The 22,914-nt window shown below is 41.6% G+C and overlaps 2 protein-coding genes across 2 annotated transcripts; one reads left to right on the top strand and one right to left on the bottom strand.

Annotated features, from left to right (window-relative positions):
- Positions 1–158: 158 nt before the first annotated feature.
- glod5 (glyoxalase domain containing 5) lies at positions 159–2,852 on the top strand. Its single transcript, XM_035161424.2, has 5 exons — positions 159–187; positions 323–479; positions 849–1,004; positions 2,178–2,333; positions 2,477–2,852. The coding sequence occupies exons 1-5, from the start codon at positions 174–176 to the stop codon at positions 2,618–2,620; spliced, it is 627 nt and encodes a 208-aa protein (XP_035017315.1). The 5' UTR covers positions 159–173; the 3' UTR covers positions 2,621–2,852.
- A 5,211-nt stretch (positions 2,853–8,063) lies between these two features.
- Positions 8,064–11,209, bottom strand: irg1l (immunoresponsive gene 1, like). The gene is made up of 6 exons (XM_035161784.2): positions 11,192–11,209; positions 10,738–10,792; positions 10,438–10,625; positions 9,964–10,056; positions 9,488–9,693; positions 8,064–8,991 (listed from the first exon to the last, which is right to left on the bottom strand). Exons 1-6 carry the CDS (start codon positions 11,207–11,209, stop codon positions 8,064–8,066), a joined length of 1,488 nt encoding a protein of 495 aa, XP_035017675.2.
- Between the last annotated feature and the right edge of the window lie 11,705 nt (positions 11,210–22,914).

The following is a 22,914-nucleotide window of genomic DNA, read 5'->3' as shown; positions in this document are numbered from 1 at the left end:
AAGTACATTTAAAATTAAAATTAAAAGCTATCAAATCAAATACTACGTACATCCGGGGATGTAAGTGCAACACCAACGTGACACGTGAAGTCTGTATAAGAATATGACTATAGAAGTTATTGCACAGTTTATGCAGTGGTAATCTGAGAGTTTCGGTGTGGACAGGAACTATCATGGTTCTCCAGAGGTGAGTCAGTAAGACAGTGGAAACAGGCAGGGAGCAGGTATACAGAGGAGTGTTCAGACGCCTGGTGATACAAACAGACCCTGAACACTCATCTATTCATTATAATATCCAGTCCCGTGTCTGCACTGTGCACAGTCTGAGCTCCAGCCCCTGCCGAGGTGCACCGTGCCCGGACTCCGGTCACAGTTCACCGCGGCACCAACGAGGAAGTGTGGCTGTGAGCTCCGGGCTGAAGATGACTCTCCGAGCTGGGGCGACCCGTCTGTCGCTTTTTCACAGGAGCCGTGTCTTGGTAAATCCTCTCTTTAAGTGCTCAGTTAACCAGCAGCTCACATTGAATCTGTTTCCTCCATCTTTTTGTCTGGCGGCGGAGTTTGTCCCGGACAGACACAAACAACCCGCACGTAGAGAAACCGAAACCAATCGACTCATTTCACCTCGCGTGTTTGTTTCTGTTTTTATTTCTGCACGAAACCTCCGCTGCAAGTCTGCGTCAATTTTAACAAAACCGCACATATTTCAGGTGCTCACAGCATGCAGTACACCACCACACCACACAGCGGCGCTTCTGACACGGAAATAAAATAACTACCTCTTTTGCTTTATCTCTGAAGGCAACAACACGAATGAAAGCATTAAATAAACTCCTCACATCTTCCAGGTTGCGTCCATTCAAACAGCAGGAGGTGTGAAATTCAAGGGAACCTGTCCAGTTCAACTGAGTCATCTGGACCATCTGGTTCTCACAGTGAAAAGTGTCCCAGACACCATCAGCTTCTACTCCTCTGTCCTCGGCATGGATGTCATCACTTTCAAGGTATGACAGGGGCTTTGTACATTACACATTTAATAATAATAATAATAATAATAATAGCAAATGTGTCTCCACTGTTGAAATGGTTTTAAAAGTCCCTTTATTGAGACATTATCAGAAAGAAAAAAAAACGTATTTCATATCGTCCCTCAAACACAAAACAAAACAAACAAAAAGAAAAAGCTAAGAAAAAGCTTAAAACGTCACTCATTAGAAATTAATAATCCCACTGTTGAAATGTATTGTAGTATTAACCTAGCAATAAATTATTGCTAATTATATTATGATTGCTAAGCACTCATTAGATTCATAACAATAGGTATCCATTTAATACATCAAGCATGTAAATAATGTAAACAGATTTCCCCCAGAGGATATTTACTTTTCCCCTCCAGAATCTGTTTCCAGAATTTGGTCAGTGAAACAATGAATAAGCAAAACAAAAATGACAAATGTCTCACAAACAGTAATCAGTTGGTCGGTGGTCTGCCATGTCAAAATGTAATGAAAATATAATATCAGATTAATTACAAAGATACATGTTGGAATCTCCTGAGTGAGCACTTCATCATATATCTAATCCTCTCTAATATAATGAACACAAGCACTTCCCTTATCTGTTGAAAAAGGAGAAAGAGGAGCTGGAGATTTTCATTTAATCAATAGCAAACATCTGGCCGATGAAAAAAGCTTTAAAGGTTGACTTTTGAGAAGAAAGCTTCCAAGATATTTACTTCTTAACGGAGAACAGTTTATAATACAATATACCAAGTCTGGAAATAATTCACATCATTCTCCTTCTATCCAAGGAAGAATTTGAGGCTGTTCGCCCAGTGTTCCTCAAGAGCACAACTCAATTATCAGTGTACAATACATGCAAAAGTGAAAGCAGGGAAAAATAAACTGTGATATAAATGTATAAATTGTTGTACAATAACTATTGGAAATGGTTAAAACCTTAAATGAATAGTCACAAGTAGATAATAAAACAATAATATTAAGATAATACAGGCATTATTTACACAGTAAACAGAAATACCTGTGTGCTGAGTGTGAGAAAAATTCCACTAGATGGCAGGCTTTGATTACAAATCAGCCACTCAGGCTCATACTGTACGAGGGAGCTTGAGTAATCAGACTCTTCTCAACACCTACACGTCATCTCTGCATTTGAAGGGAAACCGTAAGGCTCTGGGTTTTGGGCAGCAGAAGTTTAACCTTCACCAGCTGGGTCAGGAGTTCGAGCCAAAGGCCAAACATCCAACCTCGGGCTCTGCGGACCTGTGCCTCATCACCAACACCCCCCTGGCTACAGTAGCTGCACATTTGAAGGTACTTCACCCAATAACTACAGACTGTTTAGAATTAATGTTGTCAATACTAATGCTTGAGGAGGCTAACACTAAATCCACCTGACGTCTATGTCACATTTCTGTTTTACGCTCAGTCAGTTTCGCGTCTCTTCTCCTCTGCAGGTTTGTGGAGTGGAGATAGAGGAGGGTCCAGTGGGGAGGAGTGGGGCTGTGGGGCCCATCACCTCTCTGTACTTCAGAGATCCAGACCACAACCTCATTGAAGTGTCCAACTATAACCAGGCAACATCAGAGGGGTCTTCATGAGATGCTGGACATGTGAAAATCCATCCAAACAATGAACAAACTTGTCTTTTCCCAATGATTTTTTCAGATTTTAGTTTTTTAGACCAAAATGCCTGTAGTTCTCAACACTTGTTAACAATTAGTGGAGTAGATAACATCAGTTGACTGTGTAGACACACTGTTAATGTGTATTTCTGCTAATTGTGTTCTTAAAAGGGCTGTTTTATTTTTAAAAAGTAAAACATGGCTTGCTGAAAATAAAAGGCTCTTGTACTTGTTATTCCTGCTTATTTGTCACAATTTGTATAACTCTTATTTTCTATTTGCATTTGACCTCGTCTTTAATGTGGTTTTTTTCATCGACATTTATTGTGGCAGGTTTATGTGTAAGATAAGAAAACTAATTCCACCGCACTCTGCTGATAATTCAATAGACGTTTTAGAAAAAGACAGAAGGCGCAAACAACACTTTTCCCATAAATAAGCGTCTGTCATTTTATATGAGTCACTGAAAAATATATGGAAGGAGGCATGCCTAGAAGTAGTGGGGAGAAAAACCAAAAACCATAAACCATGGTTATCAACAAACACACTGAAGAAAATTGAAGAAAGGAGGGCAAAAAAAGACACACTAAACAAAAGCAAAGATCAGGGACAAACAGGGACGACTCCTCACCACCAAGGAAGAACAACATCAAAGGTGGACAGAACACTTTAGGGAGCTGCTCAACAGACAGCCCCCTGCCCAAAAGGTAGAGATCCAACCAGCCACGCACATGCTTGACATCAACTGTGCCCCCCCAACAAGATCTGAGGTGAGGAAGGCCATCAAGGCATTGCGACGTGGCAAAGCAGCAGGGCCAGATGACATCCCATCAGAGGCTCTACAAGCGGATCTTGACACCTCAACCACCATGCTCCACCAGCTAACAAAGACCATATGGATTGAAGAAGGAAACATACCAACAGACTGGAAGGATGGGCTCATTTCTGTCATACCAAAGAAAGGAAACCTCGGATTGCAACAGCTACCGAGGGATCATGTTGCTATCAACACCAGGCAAAGTGTTCAGCCGCATCATCTTGGAGAGACTGCGTAAGGGGGTTGATGATGAACTGAGAGAAAACCAAGCTGGTTTCAGGAATGAAAGATCATGCAGCGACCAAATTGCTAGCCTCAGGATCATTATTGAGCAGTCCATAGAATGGCAAACACCTGTTTATGTCAATTTCATAGACTTTGAAAAGGCATTTGACAGTGTAGACCGTGAAATGCTATGGAAACTCATGGCACACTATGGAATCCCCCCAAAGTATATCAACATCATTAAGAACATGTACTGGGACATGCAATGCAACGTACTCTTCCAGGGATGCGCACAAGAAAAATTCAAAGTGCTCACCGGCGTGAAACAGGGCTGCCTGCTTTCCCCTTTCCTCTTCCTTCTGTGCATTGACTGGATCATGGTACAATCAACCCACAATAAAAGGACTGGCATCCAGTGGAGTCTGACAGAACATCTGGAGGACCTCGACTTTGCGGATGACATCGCACTACTCTCCCATAGCCACCAACAGATGCAGGACAAATCCAAACTGCTAGGGAAAACTGCAGCTGGACTTGGACTCAAAATAAATGGACCAAAAACCAAAGTAATGCGGATAAACACCAAGAACATGGACCCAATAACCATCGGGGACCAGACGCTGGAAGATGTTGACAAATTCACCTACCTGGGAAGTGTGATAGCTGTTGTTGGTGGGACAGAGGAGGACGTGAAGACAAGAATTGAGAAAGCAAGAACAACATTCAACATCTTAAACAAAATTTGGAAAAGTAAAAAAATCTCCCTCAAGACGAAGCTTCAAATCTTCAACTCCAACATTAAAACCGTGCTGCTCTATGGCGCCGAAACCTGGAGAACCACCACCACTAACATCACGAACAAACTGCAAACCTTCATAAACCACTGCCTAAGACGCATCCTTGGAGTCTTCTGGCCAAACACAATTAGCAACATCAACCTGTGGGAATGCACAAAACAAGAAACAGTAGATATACAGCTGTTAAGGAGAAAATGGAGCTGGACTGGACACACACTACGAAGAAACACAACAGCAATAACAAAACAGGCACTGACATGGAACCCACAAGGCAAACGGGGTAGAGGACGACCCAAAAACACCTGGAGAAGGAGCACAGAGCAGGAATTCAAGAAGAAGGGGCTGACGTGGAAACAGCTGGAGAGGATGGCTCAAGACAGACGAGGGTGGAAACAATTCATCAATGGCCTATGTTCCGAAAGGAATATAAAGGCCAAATAGAAAAAAAAAATAGATAGAATAGTGGCAGTCCTCGTTTGCTAGCCTGTGATGGATTTAAATAAAAATAATAATTTTTTATTAATTTATTTTCTCATCAGCAACACGGAGAAGCACTACTGTGCAATTTAACTAATCCCAATCTGCACAATTTGTTAATTAGTAAACTAAACAACATTTCCTAATATAAGAAGGGAAGTATTAATACCTTCATTTTTCTTGCTTGTGCTGTGGTTGAGACTTTAACATTATAACTTAAAAACATACTGAACATCACATAAACTCGAAAGTCAGTATTTGACTTGAAATATACAAGATCCCCTATCTACCTCACATACAGTGCACACGGATATAAAGTAGATTTATGTTCATGGAGGAATTTCGCAGGTGTTAGTGTGAAGTGAAATGCAAAGTTTCCAGGAAACTCTTTGCATATATGGTCTCAGTATCTCAGTGTCTTTGTGTTAACACAGTGTTAACAGTGTTGTTTGCTCCTACTTTCTGTTCAATGACAATAAAAAACTTCCAGACACTTACACAATGTACTGTTGCCCATGGATGGGATTAATGATTTCAAAGTCTTTCAACAGTTTTTCCTCTACCATGTATTTTCCCAGCAGTGAACTTACTTCCCTCTTTAGTTCACATTGCCCCACATTTCCCCTGAGTGTTGACGTGTCACTCACTAAAGTGCAAGAGACTTCTATGACTTCTCACCCACTCGTGTGTTTGTTCATGTATCAGCGACGAGATTGCACAGCCCGAGCCCTCGTAATAATTTTTATTTATTCTAATACCTGTGAGTGAGAAGTGATATGTGTGTAACGTATAGGTTAGCAGAAGTCAGAAGAAGGGAAGTGATTAATTCTCACCATAATTTTTTTTCTGATTCCTGACTGTAAACAAACCTCACCATCAAAAACAACCTGTTCAGCATTGGTTGTATGGAAACTTCATCTATGTCACAGCTTTAGAATTATAGAGAGGCTCTCGAAGTTTGATGTTGCACCACTATTGTATTGTGGGTGAGGGAGAGTTGAGCCAGTATGAAAACAATATATAAACATTATTCACTATCTACTAAGACTCCTGGGATCTTATCTTTCACCCATCTGCCTGAAGAGCAGCGGTCAGTGATACCCTCTTTCCTTTGTGAATTTTACACCTGTGATTCATTCTTATTGTGGCTGAGGTCCCTCTCTTGTTTCTAAGTGTACTAATACAGAAGTAAATGGTTATATGATACTCTTTTGTCTTCATTTCTGTTTGTTACTGGAACAACATTTCCTTGTACAGCAAAGCAGGAATTGTCAATGCAGGAATAATCATCATTATCACTAAAGAAAGAGTTTTCGGTCGTGCTATCTATTCAGTTTTTATGTCACTTGTTCATTGTTTATCTCATTTGCTAGTTTGGTTTTGTTATCAGCCAGAGACGTTTCAGTTATTTAATAATCGCTGTGTTGTGTATTTAAGATGGACGTTGCCCCGGTCTTTAAGAGATTCACTTTGCCATTCTTTCCTTATTGGTCTAGATTAGTTTTTTTCCAGAAACAAGACTTTCTTTTCCTTCAGTACAACCCTGATAAGTGTTTTTATCAGTATTAAGAATTCCCCTGGTTAAAAGACATCAGTCAGGGATAACGTGATTCCCTTTGTACGTGTGAAAGAGTATCTTTGATTCTGTTTGTCTACTCCACAGGGAAGGAAGATAAAGGTAAATCAGCACTGATGGTAACCACCACAATAACTTAAGATGTATGTGATATTAACCCAGTGCTGTATTTTTGTCAATAATGCTAATCCCTTTGACAGTCGCAGGTTGGGGCTTGAGCCAGCTGACACTGGGCGAGAGGCGACCCTGGGTATCCAGTCCACCACAGGACTGACATGTAGAGGTCCGGTTCCGTGCTCAATTTTCTCTATAAAAAGCTTTTTTTATTTAAGGGGGCAAGTTTACACCTTTAAGAAGTGGACGCATCCTCATTAATATCTGAGCGATCAGCTGTATCAGTAAAAAATAAATTTGGACCCGAGGTGATTTTTGACTCGATCATCTGTGTAAGCTGAAATCAATACGGCTTCAGGGCTGAACACTAAGCGCAACACAGTCTCTGCTCATTTGTTAATATTAAATGGAACAGAATCTGTTGTGGATACTGAGAACATTGTGCTGACCTGGACACAGACAATCATTTCCTACTTTTACTCCAAAACTAACCTCCAACAGAACATAGCAGTTGCTAACATTCAGTTTAAACAGTTTAAAAAGTACAATTAGGGTGTCACATAATTTTGTGTATTCTTGCTCAGTTTTACAGGTCACTGAATGTCATTGGATGATATACAGCTCTCATAATGATTAAGCTCATTCCAATCTGTATTGCATCCTAGAACTTTAAGTTTCTTATATTCAAAATGTAACAAAACTGAGAACAAGAACTGTTTTATTGAGGTGTTTAGTTGAAGTAACCTATGGCCAAACAGTAAGTTTGGGACCAACACACTGGCATGAGGAATGAGGAAATCAGTGTTTTCCCAGCACCGCTCATTATTTATAACACTACCTGACAGTTTTTTTATTATTTATAATTTTATTTCCTGCTTGTTTCACCTGAATGACACAGCAATTATTGTCCTCACCGTGAACACCCTGTTACAGACATGGGTGTACGTGATTTACTGCCAGTGACCAACCTTATAACATCGTGCTCGTCAATAGGCATAGAATGTTTCCCTCTGTGAAATGATTGATATTTACAGGGGGAGATGTGAGATAATTTTTTGTTCGAGCCAAAGAGAAAAGATTATTTCTTCAAACAAATTCCCAGACAGTGCTTTTGAGTTTTATTTCGTTTTTATTTAAAGAAAAACAGAACACACCAACAGAAACACAACATTTGTGCATCAAAACATTTGTTATGTATAACATATACTTTTTTTATAAATCCTCCCAAAGTAAATAGATCACATTTTTACAACTAATAATATGGATTTATTTACTAAATAAAAAGAACATAATTCAATTATTTAGCAATACACATTAGATGAATATATTGACAACATTGATAATAATTATTTAGATGAAATATCTTTTGATGTATTTATGTACAATGATTTCTATTTAGCTGTTATTGTGTTTTCATTGCAGCTGTGACAGAAGAGCCGTGCTGTCCCCGATTCTGTCCAGCTCCTCCACCACATCAATCAAACTCTCCACTTTTTCTGAAGGAAGCACCATCCCTGCGTTGTTTCTGAACTTCTTCGCCAAGCTCTCATTGGACAGCGGGTTGCGCCAATGGCCGTAGAAGGTGTCACACCGTCCCGTCAGGATGTCTCCTCCAACAAGTTTCACCTGCACTTCGCCGTACATGCGATTGAAATTGGCCGGGTTGTCGTCGGGATGCTCCACGTGAACACGGCTCAGCAGAGCTAGCAGCTCAGGGCGGCTCATGGCAGCGGGTGTGAAGGACTGCACAGTCACCTCGCCATCAAGGAGAGCGCTGCAAGCGTTGAATTGGAAGGAGTGGCGTGCCTCATGCTCAGACTCAGGAAGAGGTCTGTTGATGTACTTTGATTTTGGGACTCTGAGATGGATTTCCTGGACCTGAGCTGGGGAGATGGTGCCAGGACCAACTCCTACGAGGACCTTATGGACCGAGGCCGCAGCATCTGCCACCCAGTGCATCCCCAGATGGGCAGGGAAGCGCTTGAAGCCCATGTCCTGCTCCTCTAGCAGGAATGAATGGCCACCATCATTGGGTGATTCTAAAGGCTGTGGCACGTAGTCTTCATAAAAAGCACTGAAGCCGGCCACCCCTGCCACAGCATCCAGGACCAGAGGACTGGCCTCTAGGCCTCGGGAGGCCAGCAGAGCAGCTTCCAGCCCCAAACGTGAGGCGTTGCCAATGTGAAGGGGCTTAGACTGCGTGGCAGCGTTAGCCATCGGGGCTCCAGACAGAGAAGCAGCTATGGCCAAGGCATGACTACACTGCGTGTCATCCAAGGACAAGAGGCGAGCACAGGCAGCTGCACTCCCCATTGTCCCGACCACGCTGGGAGGGTGAAACCTGGACATGAGAAGGACAGAGAAGAGAGACTTTGGTCAGTTGCTTTGGAACCTGGTGGTCTATTTAAAATAGGTGCTCCGCATCATTATGGTTACAGCAGAGATCCTGTGTGTAAAACAGCTTCACTTGTACGTGACTCTTCTCACCACATACAGGCGTGTTCAAGGGTTTTAGTCATTTCAGTGCTTGATAAATAAGCAAATGGCGTGATGCATCATTTAAATTGCCTAATTAAGTCCTGTGTGAAATTCTCCTCCACGTTGTTAACTGTACAAATACGACTCACAGAGCCTCAGCTGTTCCTGAGACGAACATAATAACATGCCTTTCACAGCTCATTGCCACCACTAAGAGGCTGTACCGGCTCGCTTGTAAAGCACGCTGCATAGATCAGCAGGGTCAAATATCGATTTCTGTAGACTCAGCTTAGTACAACACCTGCTGCTATAAGCCCATAAATGACAGTATCTGCGTCCTTATGATCTGAGGTGCTCACCTCTTGGGGATGTTGTTGGCCTCATTAGAGAACCTCATCAGTCGCCCCTGGATCTCTATGCCGACATTGAAAGCCAGCAGGAAGTCCAGGCCACTAGGTTTGCTGTTAGACGGCATCATGTCGCTGAGTGCTAACACAGCAGGGAGGACTGCTCCAGAGGGATGAGTGGCAGGGTGCCACGTATCATCAAAGTCCATGGAGTGAGTCTGAGGCAGAGAGATGTTACTGATCAAATGATTGCACATGAGAGTTAACACAGAAATGAGCTTTCCACCCTGATGACCTCTTAAGGAGAGGAGGCCAAACAATGATGAAAATCCAACTGGAAGGACCAATCAAATAATATCCTTCCTGTCCAGACTGTACCATTGCTGAGAATAACATAGCCTGTTTGTAGTGATTAATTTAGTGCAACTGAAATAGTCTGGTGTTCTGGGGTCCATGGTGACAAATGTGTTCCATCTATTAATACTCACTGCCACTCCATTGACAAAAGCTGCCAGTGTCGGGGATAGTTTGGCTCCTCTGCGTCCGTACACAAAGCTGATGTCATCAGGAGCGTACATGCACTGAGGGGAAAACACAGAGACAGGTAAACAGGGAATCTTTACAAGGGCATTTTTCATACAATGTTTTACCATCATCACACACACAGTGAACTTCACTCTAAATAGCTCATCACTTTTCAATTAACACAGGGTGAATAAGTTTCTTTGTAAGTCATATGTCCATCTGGAACATTTGTGGAAAAAGGTCATCGGGCATAAAAACCTGTCTGTTCCCAAGTTATATTAATTATTTTAAAGTTTTCTTTTACCTAATCTCATCTGTCCACACACTGACTAAAGACGGTTATTTATATAAGGTTAGGAGTTTTATCCGTCTCATTGGCTCATATCTGATAAAAAAAATATTTTCTCCTTTTTCTTCCCTCTTCCCCTCCGCCTCACCTGGCAGTGCTGCAGGGCCAATTCAAACACGTCCGTCGTGCTGCCAATCAGACCGACCCCGATGCTGTCCAGCACCATCCTTTTGCTGCGGTGGAGGACGACGGGGGACAAGTGATGGGACTTAATCTCACTGATGAACCTCCCAAAGCTGGCTGTGACCGTGTCCTCAGGGGTTGGGCGCTTCAAAACTGCAGGGGGAAAAGAAAAAGAAATGTCGTGATCAGATAAACAAAAAAGAGAAATGTTCACTTTCCTACAGGTATAACTTTTTTTTCAATGTTCAAAGTGTACAAAGTTTACCTTCGATTGCAGACTGATGCAGTCCTCTGACAGCCAACACCGGTCGAAGAGTTTTCTGCAGGACAAAAGAAATGGAATATCTTTTCTGAAACCAGTAAACCAGCATTTATTGTGTTACTATACAACATTTCTTTCTTTATAATTGATTACAGGCTGCAGACACGTGCACTGATTCTGAGCTATTTCTTTTTATGTACTTATCTCAGCCTGTCTGTCCTTTTGAAAGAGCTGCACCTAACAGGTGCACGTAATGATTAGCTCAACATTAAACCAGAGCGCTGTTATATCCTCCCCCGGCCACATACTCTTAAAACCCACCTTCACAGTACAAGCTTGTGATTTTAAGGTAAATCTGTGATTCCACAATACTCATTCTGACAATAACAGGATGTTTGTACCTTATTCCCCATCAGTTCTCTATTAATTCAATAAGAGAGAATGAATAAATCTTTACCTGAAGTGTGGAGATCATGGCTGAAGTTAGTTGTTGCTCTGACTTCTGTCTTCTTTCTCTTCTGATGCAGTAGTTTTGCAGTCAACAGGTTGTTGAAGATGCTCTTCAGGTTGAGAGGACACCTGCCTTATATAGTCAGAGACACACAATCCCCTGTGATACCAGTTTGCTCGGAATAGGGAGGGCATACATATCCATAACAAAACCTTAGCAGGATATAGGAGGAATTTCTAATGTGGTCATGATCATTATCTTCATCATCGTCATCATCACCACCAGCATCACCAGCATCACCATCCTCATGAGAGCAAAGGGGAAGGAGTGGTACTTTATTGTTGATGTTGAAGGAAACAATGATGTCACCTCTCAGGTTGCAGGTTTATGTGGGGGAATTTTTCATGAACTCCTCCTCCCACAGGAAAGTCTTATTTATGACAAACTTAACATCCCTGTTCCAGAACAACTCAACACTTTGTCTGTCTGAGGATCTTCACCAGGTAAGACTTTATTTTAATTCACTTTATTTTTCTGACACAAAGACTTTGTTACATGTAAACCTTCAATGTGGTGATAACGTGATATTTTTTACATTGACTAAATGCATACAATGTGTTGAAATATACAAAAATAAATACAACAATTTTAATTTGTTATTTATCAGAGCATGATGTGCTAAACTTGAGTCAACTTGAGATGGGGTGCTTGTAAATTGTACTTTTAGAGATACCCTCTGCTTTTTCGGTCAGTGGAGCAGGAAAGTAATTGAAATACAGTTGCCCTCGGTTACCTCTGCTGTCGACACGTTCTATTGGTGGAGCAGCCCTTTTATGACTGGGCAGGGCCCAGGACTGGTTAGGGAGATACGATAGAAAAGAGTCTATTTATAACATAAACCTGAGTTTGTAGGATAACAGCTTTCCATCTATTCTTTACAGTATATTTGTTTTTATTTAAATTATTAAACTTTCTGTACAATGCTGTCAGTGGCAGATCTAGGATTTTTCTTATCAGTGGCCATTAAGGGGCCAACATTTACCCTTACACAATTATATATCCAACATAAATGCACAATTCCGGATTCAGTAAGATGTACATTTGAGTCACTCTCTCTGTTAGCTCTATAGCTTTGAGCAAATCCACACATCATTGACTTCATTTTTTTAATTGTTTCTTTTGCAAGTACATTTTGATCTTCAAAAAGCTTAGAAAATAAATATTCTCAACAAATTATCCTATTAATTGTGAGTATTCTTAGTAAGTGACTAATGTAAGAAAATAATGATAAGACAGGGGCATCTCGGGGGCCAATCAGATTTCAGCTGGGGCCAGTACCCCTATGGCCCCGCCCCTCGACAGAATGATTATTATTCAGTGGCTCTAAAAAATAAATTGTCCAACCAGAAACAACATTGACTCTTTATCTCTCTGTTTATGATTTATTGCATTCATTTTGTAAACACTTTGATATGATCTCACTTTGGCAATAAAACTGTACCAATAAATCAAACAAGACTGTGTTCGTATTCTTTATTTGTCTTGTGGGTCATGTTTGCATTCAGGATTGCACTTTATATTTTTATGGAGCATGTACAGAATATTGTACACATTCATGACATTTTTCTGTGGCATGTGCTCCATTCTTTCAGTAAAACTGCATTTTGACATCCAAGACACAATGGCGACATCAGATGGCTTTCCCGCCAGTTTCTATGGCGAACCAGGGGTGTTGGGGATTTTATCCAATGGGATCAGTGCATTCATCGTGCTTCTGCAGAACTTCAATACAGCGCATACTGGCAGTGCACCAGTGGGAGTGGAAAACATACTTGCAGGTTAAACCTTTAGAAAATCTGATAAGATAATATTATAAAATATGATATTGTTTCTTGTTATATTAATTCAAATTTCATGGGTTTTACAGGTGTCCATCTCATCCTGATTGGTGGTATTTGCCAGTTGGTGGCTGGACTGCTTTCCTTCCGAAAATATGATCATCTGAGTGGCACCTCCTTCATTGGCTATGCTGCTCTTTGGGGCAGTTTTGGAGCAACTCGAATCTACTTTGGCGCCGAATCTACCTTAGCTGAACCTCCGACATCACCTATCGTATATCCAATGATGAATAATCTGTCTCAGTCCACTAACATGATGAGCAACATGACTCTGAATGCCACCACAGAGATCCCAGTCAGCTATTTAGGCCAGTCCATGAAAGAGTCAGCGATCGCTGGTCTGGTCCCCTTTATCCTTCTGTCCTTCATCCTAGCCTTCTGCTCTGCCACAGTCAACTACATCATGCCTTTTGTTTTTGGGGCCATCACAGCCGCCTTAGTTTTTGAAGCAGTAGGTCTAGTTGCAAGCTCCTGGGCCCTCGTGGTCGCTGGGGTTCTCGAGTTCCTCATTCTCATTTTTGCCATCTACGGTTCAGCTGCACTGCTAGTCAAAGGTCTCACCCAGCGTCTAGTGCTCAAAGGTTTTGGTACCCCTCTCTTCAATGTTCTCCTGCTGGGAACTGCCAACTCTGCAAGTGTCCAGAGCATTGGTCAAGAGAAGAAGAAAAACACAAAATATGCAGAACCCATGGCCTTGGGTTTCTTCTGTGACACTGTTTCCCCCTTCATCTTTGCTTTCTACAGTTTTGGGTATGTTGAGTCATTTGGCTTAGGAGCTGTATGGGTCTCAATCATCTCACTGGCTCAGCTGTTCTCAAGCTACTATGCCCATCTGCGTCAAGACTGCTACCACACAACCAAGTTTGGTCTTCATGCTACATATTGGCTGATCAAGGCTTGGGATGAATTCGTGGTGTCTGCTCTGACTGAAGAGAACAGTTCATTGATTTCAGGGAGGGAGGCGATGGTGGGGAACTGGTTCTTTGTGGTGTCAGGCCTGGTGCTCTGCGTAGGAAGCCTGAACATGGATGTCCTGGAACTGATCCACAACCTTCTCTTTGTCCTGCTCACAGTCTCAACAATCCCCCAGATACCTCTTCATGCTTACTACATTTTCTTTGGTGTGGCTTGCTCCCTGTTCACCGCAGCCTCCCTATATGGGACCTTCTCACGTCTCATCAACACAATAGCAGAGAAGTCTCTCATCCCTGTCGGCCCACAGCCCATCTCCAGTGAGCGGCTACAGAAAACATGGATGTGTGGCAGATATATAAATGGAAGACAGGAGGCACTGCCCCAAACAGACCAGGCCTCAGATGCCCTGTTCTACATTTCAAATGGGGTTGCAGCTCTCTCAGCTCTCCATACAAGTGTGTCAAGCTCAAATCTGTCTTTCCTCAATCTGACTGTCCCTTGGGTCCTCATCTCTGGAGCCATAATCCAGGCCTATGTCAGCCGGCTGCAAGTTACGGGAGGTGGGCGTTTTGGATCTGTCATTTCATCCAGCTATGTAGTAGTATGGGCAACCTGGAGCTGGTTTAGGTTTGCAGGTATGTTGGTAAAAACATGATTAGATGGGGATTTTGTCTAAATGAATTACACAAAAATGTAATCAAATTTTTCTTTTTTTCAGGCGACCTCATCCAACTTCCAAAAGAAGCATCCTATGGTTTTGCAGCAGGAGCCATTGCCTTCCTGGTCATTAACACTTTCCTCATGCTGATAGGTAAAGTTAATCACTTTTAATAAAGAAACGTGATTATTATTATTGCTCTATAACCATTTGTAATTCCTTCCATCTTTTAAATCAGCTGCCTACAGGAACCTGGTTTTGCTGTTTTTAACAACAGTCATGGAGGTTGTTCTGGTCTGTTTCCTGCTGTCCACACTGCAGCGACTGCCATACCAACTAGAAAGTAAGCATTGCTTTATTCTGAACATAAATAAACCCTATGTGCAGCAAAGCCACATAGTCATAACAATTTTCAAACTTTTTTTAAACAGTCGCCATGCTTGCACTGGTGTCGATCATTTGTATATATGGAGCTCTGGCATCACTGGTCAACTGCATCTTCTCCGGGAGACTGCTGCCTATGGGCCCTTCCTTATTAAAGGTAACTTATCAGAAGATTGTATCCCTAGTCTGATTCTGAAGTGACGTTTATCCTGTTCATTTTCTGAATGTGTCCCTCCTTCTTTGGCCTGTCTCAGGAGAAAGCGAAGAAGGAATCTTCTCCTGAGCTACCCTGTCCTGTTGCTAATTCACGAATCACCAGTGGTCTCCTGAAGATCGCTGGCCTTCTGGAGGAGGGCGGAGTTTGTGGTGTTCCCACAGATACGGTCTATGCCCTGGCTGCCTCCTGCAAGAATCCTCAGGCCATTGAGAAAATATACAGCATTAAAGTAAAGATAAACGACATATGATGCTTGTTGAAGTGTGACATGGGACAGATCATTCGTTCTCTATTGTGTGCTTCATGTTAAACCAACGACCTGTTGTCTGTGACCTGCTCCAGGACAGACCAGCAGAGAAGCCCATCTGTATCTGCATCTCTAGTGTGGAGCAGCTGGTAGCAGCCAAGCCTCCCTTCAGTCCTCTGCTCTGGGAGTTTATGAGGAACGTGTATCCTGGAGGCATCAGCTGCATTGTCAGCAAAGGAGACTGGCTGTATGAATTAGGTAAACAGCCCTTGGCAGCTGCAGTTTTAGCATTTAGAAAAATGTCAGTCCTCAGTGTTCACCTTACCTTCTAATTTTTCTCATGTAGGAGTGGGACCGGCTTATGATCGTGTCGGCACCAAGGACAGCATCATGATCCGTGTCCCAGACCAGACTGTGACCGTCCACCTGTGTGACATCACCGGTCCCCTTGCCATTACCTCAGCCAATCCAAGTGGAGAAGCAGACAGCACCCACCACAGCATGGTCATCAAGTAAGTGTATTTTAACAGAACTCACGCACATCATGTTGTGTTTTAATCGTAGAAGAAAAGTATTGATGGGTTAATGTTAGTGGGGTTAGGGTTTTGGTTAGAGTCAGGGGTTTTAGTTAGGGCTGGTTAGTCTCTTTTTGGCAACTTCATGCACATTCACTTACCCTCTTTGCTTCCTTTGGTTTTGCTGCAGTCGACTTGGACACAAGATCCAGGGAGTTCTTTGTGATGGGGACTCTAATGAAGTTGTTGCTTCTACTGTGGTTAACTGCCTGAAGATTGATGAAGGTACAATGCAAAAATATTCCCGTTACATTCTCTCTCTTTTTCTGTTTTAAAAGACACTTACTAACTTTAGCCTATCTTACTTCTTCCACAGGGACCATCACCATTGTAAGGGAGGGCTGTGTCCCTGCCGTTAAAGTTCAACACATCTTTGAAAGAGTGAAAGCCACTATGGTGTGATCTTCACATTCCTCATATCTCCCCTCACACCTGGATCCCCACGAAACCCTTTGTCCATTCAACAATTCTCAGGAACACTTTACGGAAAATATGAGAAAAATTAGATAGAGCTGTTTGTATTTTTGTAACTGTGGACGTGTTGACAAAAAGTAAAGTAATCATTTGTAGCTCAAAACAACTTATATGGGCAGTTATCATTGAAGAACCTCAGCTGATAAACCATGACTTAGATCACATCTCTCACATTGTATCAGCCTGGAAAGAACTGTAAGAACTTTATATTTATGTTAGTTTAATGATTCTGTAATAAGTTATTAATGAGAAAAAGAAAATGTATCATATGTTACAAGGTATTTAAGCTCACTGTGTTTATTCTATATTGTATTGTATTGTACTTTACTGTGTACTGTTCTGAATAGTTGTGAAATAAAGAGTGAATTTGACTTATAACATTTGTGCCCTAAAAGTAAATAATACTGTCACAAAGTAAGAAAGCAGAAAGAACGTTGGAAAATGAAACACTGAAATGAAAAGAAAACACAGCAATAACGCATCTCAGGGAGCCCTAAGTTTTAATATTTAATTAAACATTTTGTACTATAACTGCTGTGTTGGAGAGAAAACCAGTTTCAATCAAACGCATGTTTCCATATGCACAAGAATTAATTGGTCACATCAATAAAATCTTAGTTGAGACAAGAATAGAAACATATGACACAGCTGTACACCATGGGGCCTGATCTGCTGAGATCCCATATAAAGAAAGCTAAATTGCATTGTAACAGATTGCACGTTTGGTTGGTGAGCGTTTTGCGGGTGATCTACTAAAAATAATTGCTCAAATGATAACAGGTGCAAACATGATAGAGGCAGTAGTATTTAAATAAGAGTTTTGGGTGCTTTACTGGTTTCCGCCATGGAGCACTCCAGGGAGCAGAGTGACCACAACGCAAAGTGAAATTTAATGCCGTGGAATTGGAGGTGTTAGTGGAAGAGGCAAACAAACATGTTGTTGAGCTACAGCAGAGAAATATTAATAGAACTCAAAGAAAAGCGATGTGGGAGAGTATCTGCGAGAAAGTAAATGCTGGTAAAAAAAACCCAAAAGAAATTAAGAGCAGATGTCAGGACATCAGAAGACGAACAAAAGAAACTAGGGCTACGTTGTAGTACTGAACGGGCCCGAGCACACGCAACTCGGGACCTGTTGCGGTTGGTGGAGAGAGCGATCGGCGACCGGGCACACGGCTCCGCGTTGCGTGTGTTTTGCACACTGCGGGAAGGATAAACACCTCACTTCCTGCGTCTGTCACGCGACATCGATCCTTGTCTACTAATTGCGCATTACGGTCCACACAATCAATTTGGGGTAGATCAGGCCCCATGTGTTTACAGGCATTGTAAAGTCCGCATAGGAAGGAGACCTTTTGTTAAATATACCAAAAAAGAATTTAGAGATATTGCTCAAAACACCCCATATTAGACATTATACATATTAGACCTTAACTTATAGAGGACATTTTATGGACTGTTGCAGTTGCCCCATAAGATAACATTGCGGCTGTGTTGTGGCTGCCGGTCAACACCGATACCAATCTAAGCGTGGGGCCGAGGTTGAAAACAGAGCAGAATAGCCCTTTTACTTGCTGGTGGCAATAGTTGACAAGTGAGATCCTCAAAGCAACAAACACACAAACAAACAGAGCAAAAACATAATCTCCTTGGTTGAGGTAAAAGTCTGCACTGTTTTCACAAACCTTGTAGGCCGTGTGTATGTGAGTTACCTGATGAACTTTCATATCACTGATTTAATTCATGTCATTATTCTTTTGTCATGCTCGTTAGGCATGTCTGCAATCGCAACATGAAGGCTGTCATGGGGTTGGAGTCTGTGAGATTCATCTTTTGTTTGCAGTTATTGTAAATAGTTATTGTTGTGGTTATTGTTGAGGAGCTCCATTTTCCATCTATTTTGTCATATTTGTGTTTACAGGGTATACCCTGTAACGATTACGTTGTAATCGTTATCGTAATCGTTATCATATTGTATCGTATTGTTATCGTATTGTATCGTATCGTATTGATATTGTAATTGTGATGGAAATTCATCTTGAGATTTGAAATAATGAAATTCTCAGACTGGAGTTGCCTTTGAGTCTTTATAATAGTAAACTCTGCAGAGGTTACACAACAAGCACGGGTGCTCAAAATGGAACTGGCCGCAAGTTCACAAAAGCCAGAACTTATACAAAGAGGCATTTCATAAAACATAATATGAAAAAAGACATGAAAGACATGAGATCATCTGTGTCTGTCCGTCCACTGTAGCAGTTGGAAGAAAAACATCACCATATAAGGGCATGCACCCTGTTGATCAAGGTCATAGCAGTGAGACACCGCCAAATAAGGGTTCCATCCTGTCAGGTAGACAGTATCACAGCAGTTAGACACCTGGTCAGGGGGATTTCCAATACCTTAGACACTGGTCAGTTGAATTTTCCACTACATAATCGTTATCGGTATACCCTGTAACGATTACGTTAAATTACGTTGTTTACGTTGTTTCTCCTTTTTTCTGGATCCCCCTGAGACCTTGAAGGGGCCAGCAGTATAGATAATAGATGAATGGATGGATGGCTTTTCCTCTTTTGTTCAATGAATTGTATTATTTTCCATGCTTAGGGGTTTGCAAACAAAGCTGAGCAACTTTACCCACGTATGTTTGACCAGAGTACAGTACTTTTCATAAATTCTTAACCCTAAACCAAATACGAGAGTCCTCTTACACACGAGAAATCCTTTTTTAAGACAAACTGTTCATCCCTGCTTCAGAACAACTCATCTATCTTAGGATCTTCATTAAGTAATACTTTATTTTCATGTACTTTATTTCTGCCTGCCACAAAGACTTTATTACAAATAATCTTTATATGCTATATAATGAAATGATGGTGATAACATGATTTTCACAGTGACTTTATTTCTACAGTCAGTTGAAATATCTTGTATTGCAGAAATTATTCCAATGTAAAGTTTTCTGTCTCTGTCACTAACATGATGAGCAACAAGACTCGGAATGCAACCACAGAGATCCCAGTCGGCCATTTATGTCAGTCCATGAAAGCCCTATATCCTTCTGTCCTTCCTTCAGCCTTCTGCTCTGCCACGTCAACTACATCATGCCTTTGGTTTTTGGGGCCATCACAGCCACTTTAGTTTTGGAAGCAGTGGGTCTATTTGTGAGCTCCTGGGCTCTCGTGGTCTCTGGGGACGCTCTGTCATGGGTTCTTCTCTTACTCCATCTCTCTTTGTGGCGGCTCTCTTGTTGCCTTTATCATCGAGGGAGATTAATTGGCCAACTTGACGCTGCTGTGCCAGTTAACTCTCCTTGGTTCAGCTGCAGGTGCTCTCCAAACCACCTCCGTGCCCATAACGCAGAACCAATGGCCTTGGGTTTCTTCTGTGACACTGTTGCCCCCTTCATCTTTGTTCTCTACAGTTTTGGGAGCTGGATGGGTCTCAATCATCTCCAGTGGTTTCTGTAACACTTTCCTAAACATGACGTCACTTAAACATGACCAGAGTCTTTGCAAGCCGCCTGTTGTAGTTGACATTATTCTTTCTAAATGTAATAATTGTATGTAACATTAGTGTCCATATAAGCTAACTTGAGAGCTAACTTTCTGTGCGCTGCCTGCAACAGGCAGATCTCCTGTGTAATGGTGGTGTTTTCTCTAAAACTATACTAAAGGAATAGAAATGATACATCACTGTGTCTATCTGCTTATTTCTTAAATTGGCAGTCGTCTGATTGTGTTAAGAAACTCTGCTGTTGAATGGTTCACACACTACAACTGACATGGAGAGACATTACTGTGGCATCACAGGTCTCACTGCAGTTCCATAGCTGACCACTGATTTGCAACACTGGGAATTGTGTTTCCCTGTGTCATGCTCTGCCCATAATACTTACCAGAGCGTAGAAGAAATCAACACCCATCAGGGTGATGCTATTACAAACATGAAACTGACTAAGGTTTAAAAAGACATTTTTCACAGTAGGACACTGTGCGTGACAATTTCCCCATCGGCCTTAAATGCAACGCCTGCAAATTTAATACTTTTCAGCAAATTTATGCTCAATTAAAGACAATTGAACACCTTAATTTCGTTGATTTTATTGATTACTTTTTTAAGGAGTCAAAGGAGCCCTGAGCTGAGCATTGTTTGGCAACATTGGCGAATTGTTTTTTGTTGTGAATCAGTGATTTTACATTTATTTTATATCACTTTCACAACTTCAAAAGACTCACTGTCACAACCATATATCGTCAGTTCACATGATTAGGGGCAAAGGGCGTTGCTTTGCATCATTTTAAAATTATTTTACCAATTAAATAAATTGATTAAAGCAATCAATACTTTAGATGTTAATTCTGGACCAAAGCGTTGGACAGATCCATAAGTAATGCTTGCACTGTTTTCTCAACCTTTGTAAGAAGCCCTGTAATATGAACTTTCCTATCCCTGATTTGATTTGATTAATGATAAAAAAAAAACTGTTTCTGTGTCTTATCTCCTGGGATTTTCCCTCTCACTCGGTCTAACCCTGTTTATAACAAATAAACCGAAACCAGGAACCTAATTCTTTTACTTAGTAAATCATAACCATGAAACGTTCCAGAGCAATTTATGTGCTGACATGTTAAATCTGCAAACAGATTAGTTTTTTTGGTTTTGTTCCTCACATTATCACAGAAACATCCACCCAGAGCACTTATTGACACAATAGGAGAAAACTGCATTATTTGCTGATGGTTTCTGCACCGGTTGATAAGAGGGTTCAGGTTTCCTTATCGAAGTTCTGCTGGTTACACTTGCTTTGTCAGATTATCAATTGTCGCGTGACAAAACTCCCATGTTTTTCAGATCACGCAGCCGTAACCTGGCCCAGTTTGTAAACACGATTCAGTTTCATCTCAAATCTACAATAATCAACAATCTACAATAATCAACAATTTGCTCAGCCCAGTTTCTGAACGTCACACAATGCATGGCTCAGTTACCACTTTTGTTCGATCTCACCTTGACATTGTTCAGACATTGGAATGAGCACAGATATTTCTTGACTTGGATTCTGAAGGTAAATCTCTATGAATTCACAAAGGCAGAAATTGGAGTTCAAAAATAATCTAAATCCTAATCCATGTGATAAATTTAAATCTGTACATTTTAGGTGACAGTCCCCATTATCCACGCCGCCTCCATGAAGTCCAGCAGCAGGGGGCTCAGCAGGTGTCGCACCGGCTCCAGCTGCTTGATGGAGGAGATCCACAGGGACATGGGTCGGTCCTGTGCCTGCTTCTTCACCCTGGAGTCGAACGCAGCAATTATAGAGTTATGAGAGAGAATCGATGACTGAATGCAGGCAATGCCAAACTCATCAGTACAGAAACTCACTTGTACGCTTTTACAACTGCATCAGGCCTGTTGCAAGCCGCTACCAGCACATAGACGGTGTCAGTGGGCATTCCACATATGCCCCCACTTTTCATGATTTCTGCAGAAGGAAGGAAAAGATAAAAAGAATCACATCAAGTACATAACAAACGTTTCATATAAAAATCAACATGAATGTCTTTTGTATCTCACCTGCAATCTGCTGGACAGATGAGGCCTTGCGGGCTGATACATGTGGACAGACATGTTCCCCCCCTCCTGTGACACTGTTGCCCCCTTCATCTTTGTTCTCTACAGTTTTGGGAGCTGGATGGGAAACCACTGGATTATCTCCAGTGGTTTCTGTAACACTTTCCTAAACATGACGTCACTTAAACATGACCAAAGTCTTTGCAAGCCGCCTGTTGTAGTTGACATTATTCTTTCTAAATGTAATAATTGTATGTAACATTAGTGTCCATATAAGCTAACTTGAGAGCTAACTTTCTGTGCGCTGCCTGCAACAGGCAGATCTCCTGTGTAATGGTGGTGTTTTCTCTAAAACTATACTAAAGGAATAGAAATGATACATCACTGTGTCTATCTGCTTATTTCTTAAATTGGCAGTCGTCTGATTGTGTTAAGAAACTCTGCTGTTGAATGGTTCACACACTACAACTGACATGGAGAGACATTACTGTGGCATCACAGGTCTCACTGCAGTTCCATAGCTGACCACTGATTTGCAACACTGGGAATTGTGTTTCCCTGTGTCATGCTCTGCCCACATGAATACTTACCAGAGCGTAGAAGAAATCAACACCCATCAGGGTGATGCTATTACAAACATGAAACTGACTAAGGTTTAAAAGACATTTTCACAGTAGGACACTGTGCGTGACAATTTCCCCATCGGCCTTAAATGCAACGCCTGCAAATTTAATACTTTTCAGCAAATTTATGCTCAATTAAAGACAATTGAACACCTTGATTT

The sequence above is a fragment of the Hippoglossus stenolepis genome, chromosome 7 (genome assembly GCF_022539355.2).
Source record: "Hippoglossus stenolepis isolate QCI-W04-F060 chromosome 7, HSTE1.2, whole genome shotgun sequence".
NCBI classification, from domain to species: domain Eukaryota; kingdom Metazoa; phylum Chordata; class Actinopteri; order Pleuronectiformes; family Pleuronectidae; genus Hippoglossus; species Hippoglossus stenolepis.
Note: the sequence above shows the minus strand (reverse complement) of the source record. Positions and strands in the feature narration are given on the sequence as shown.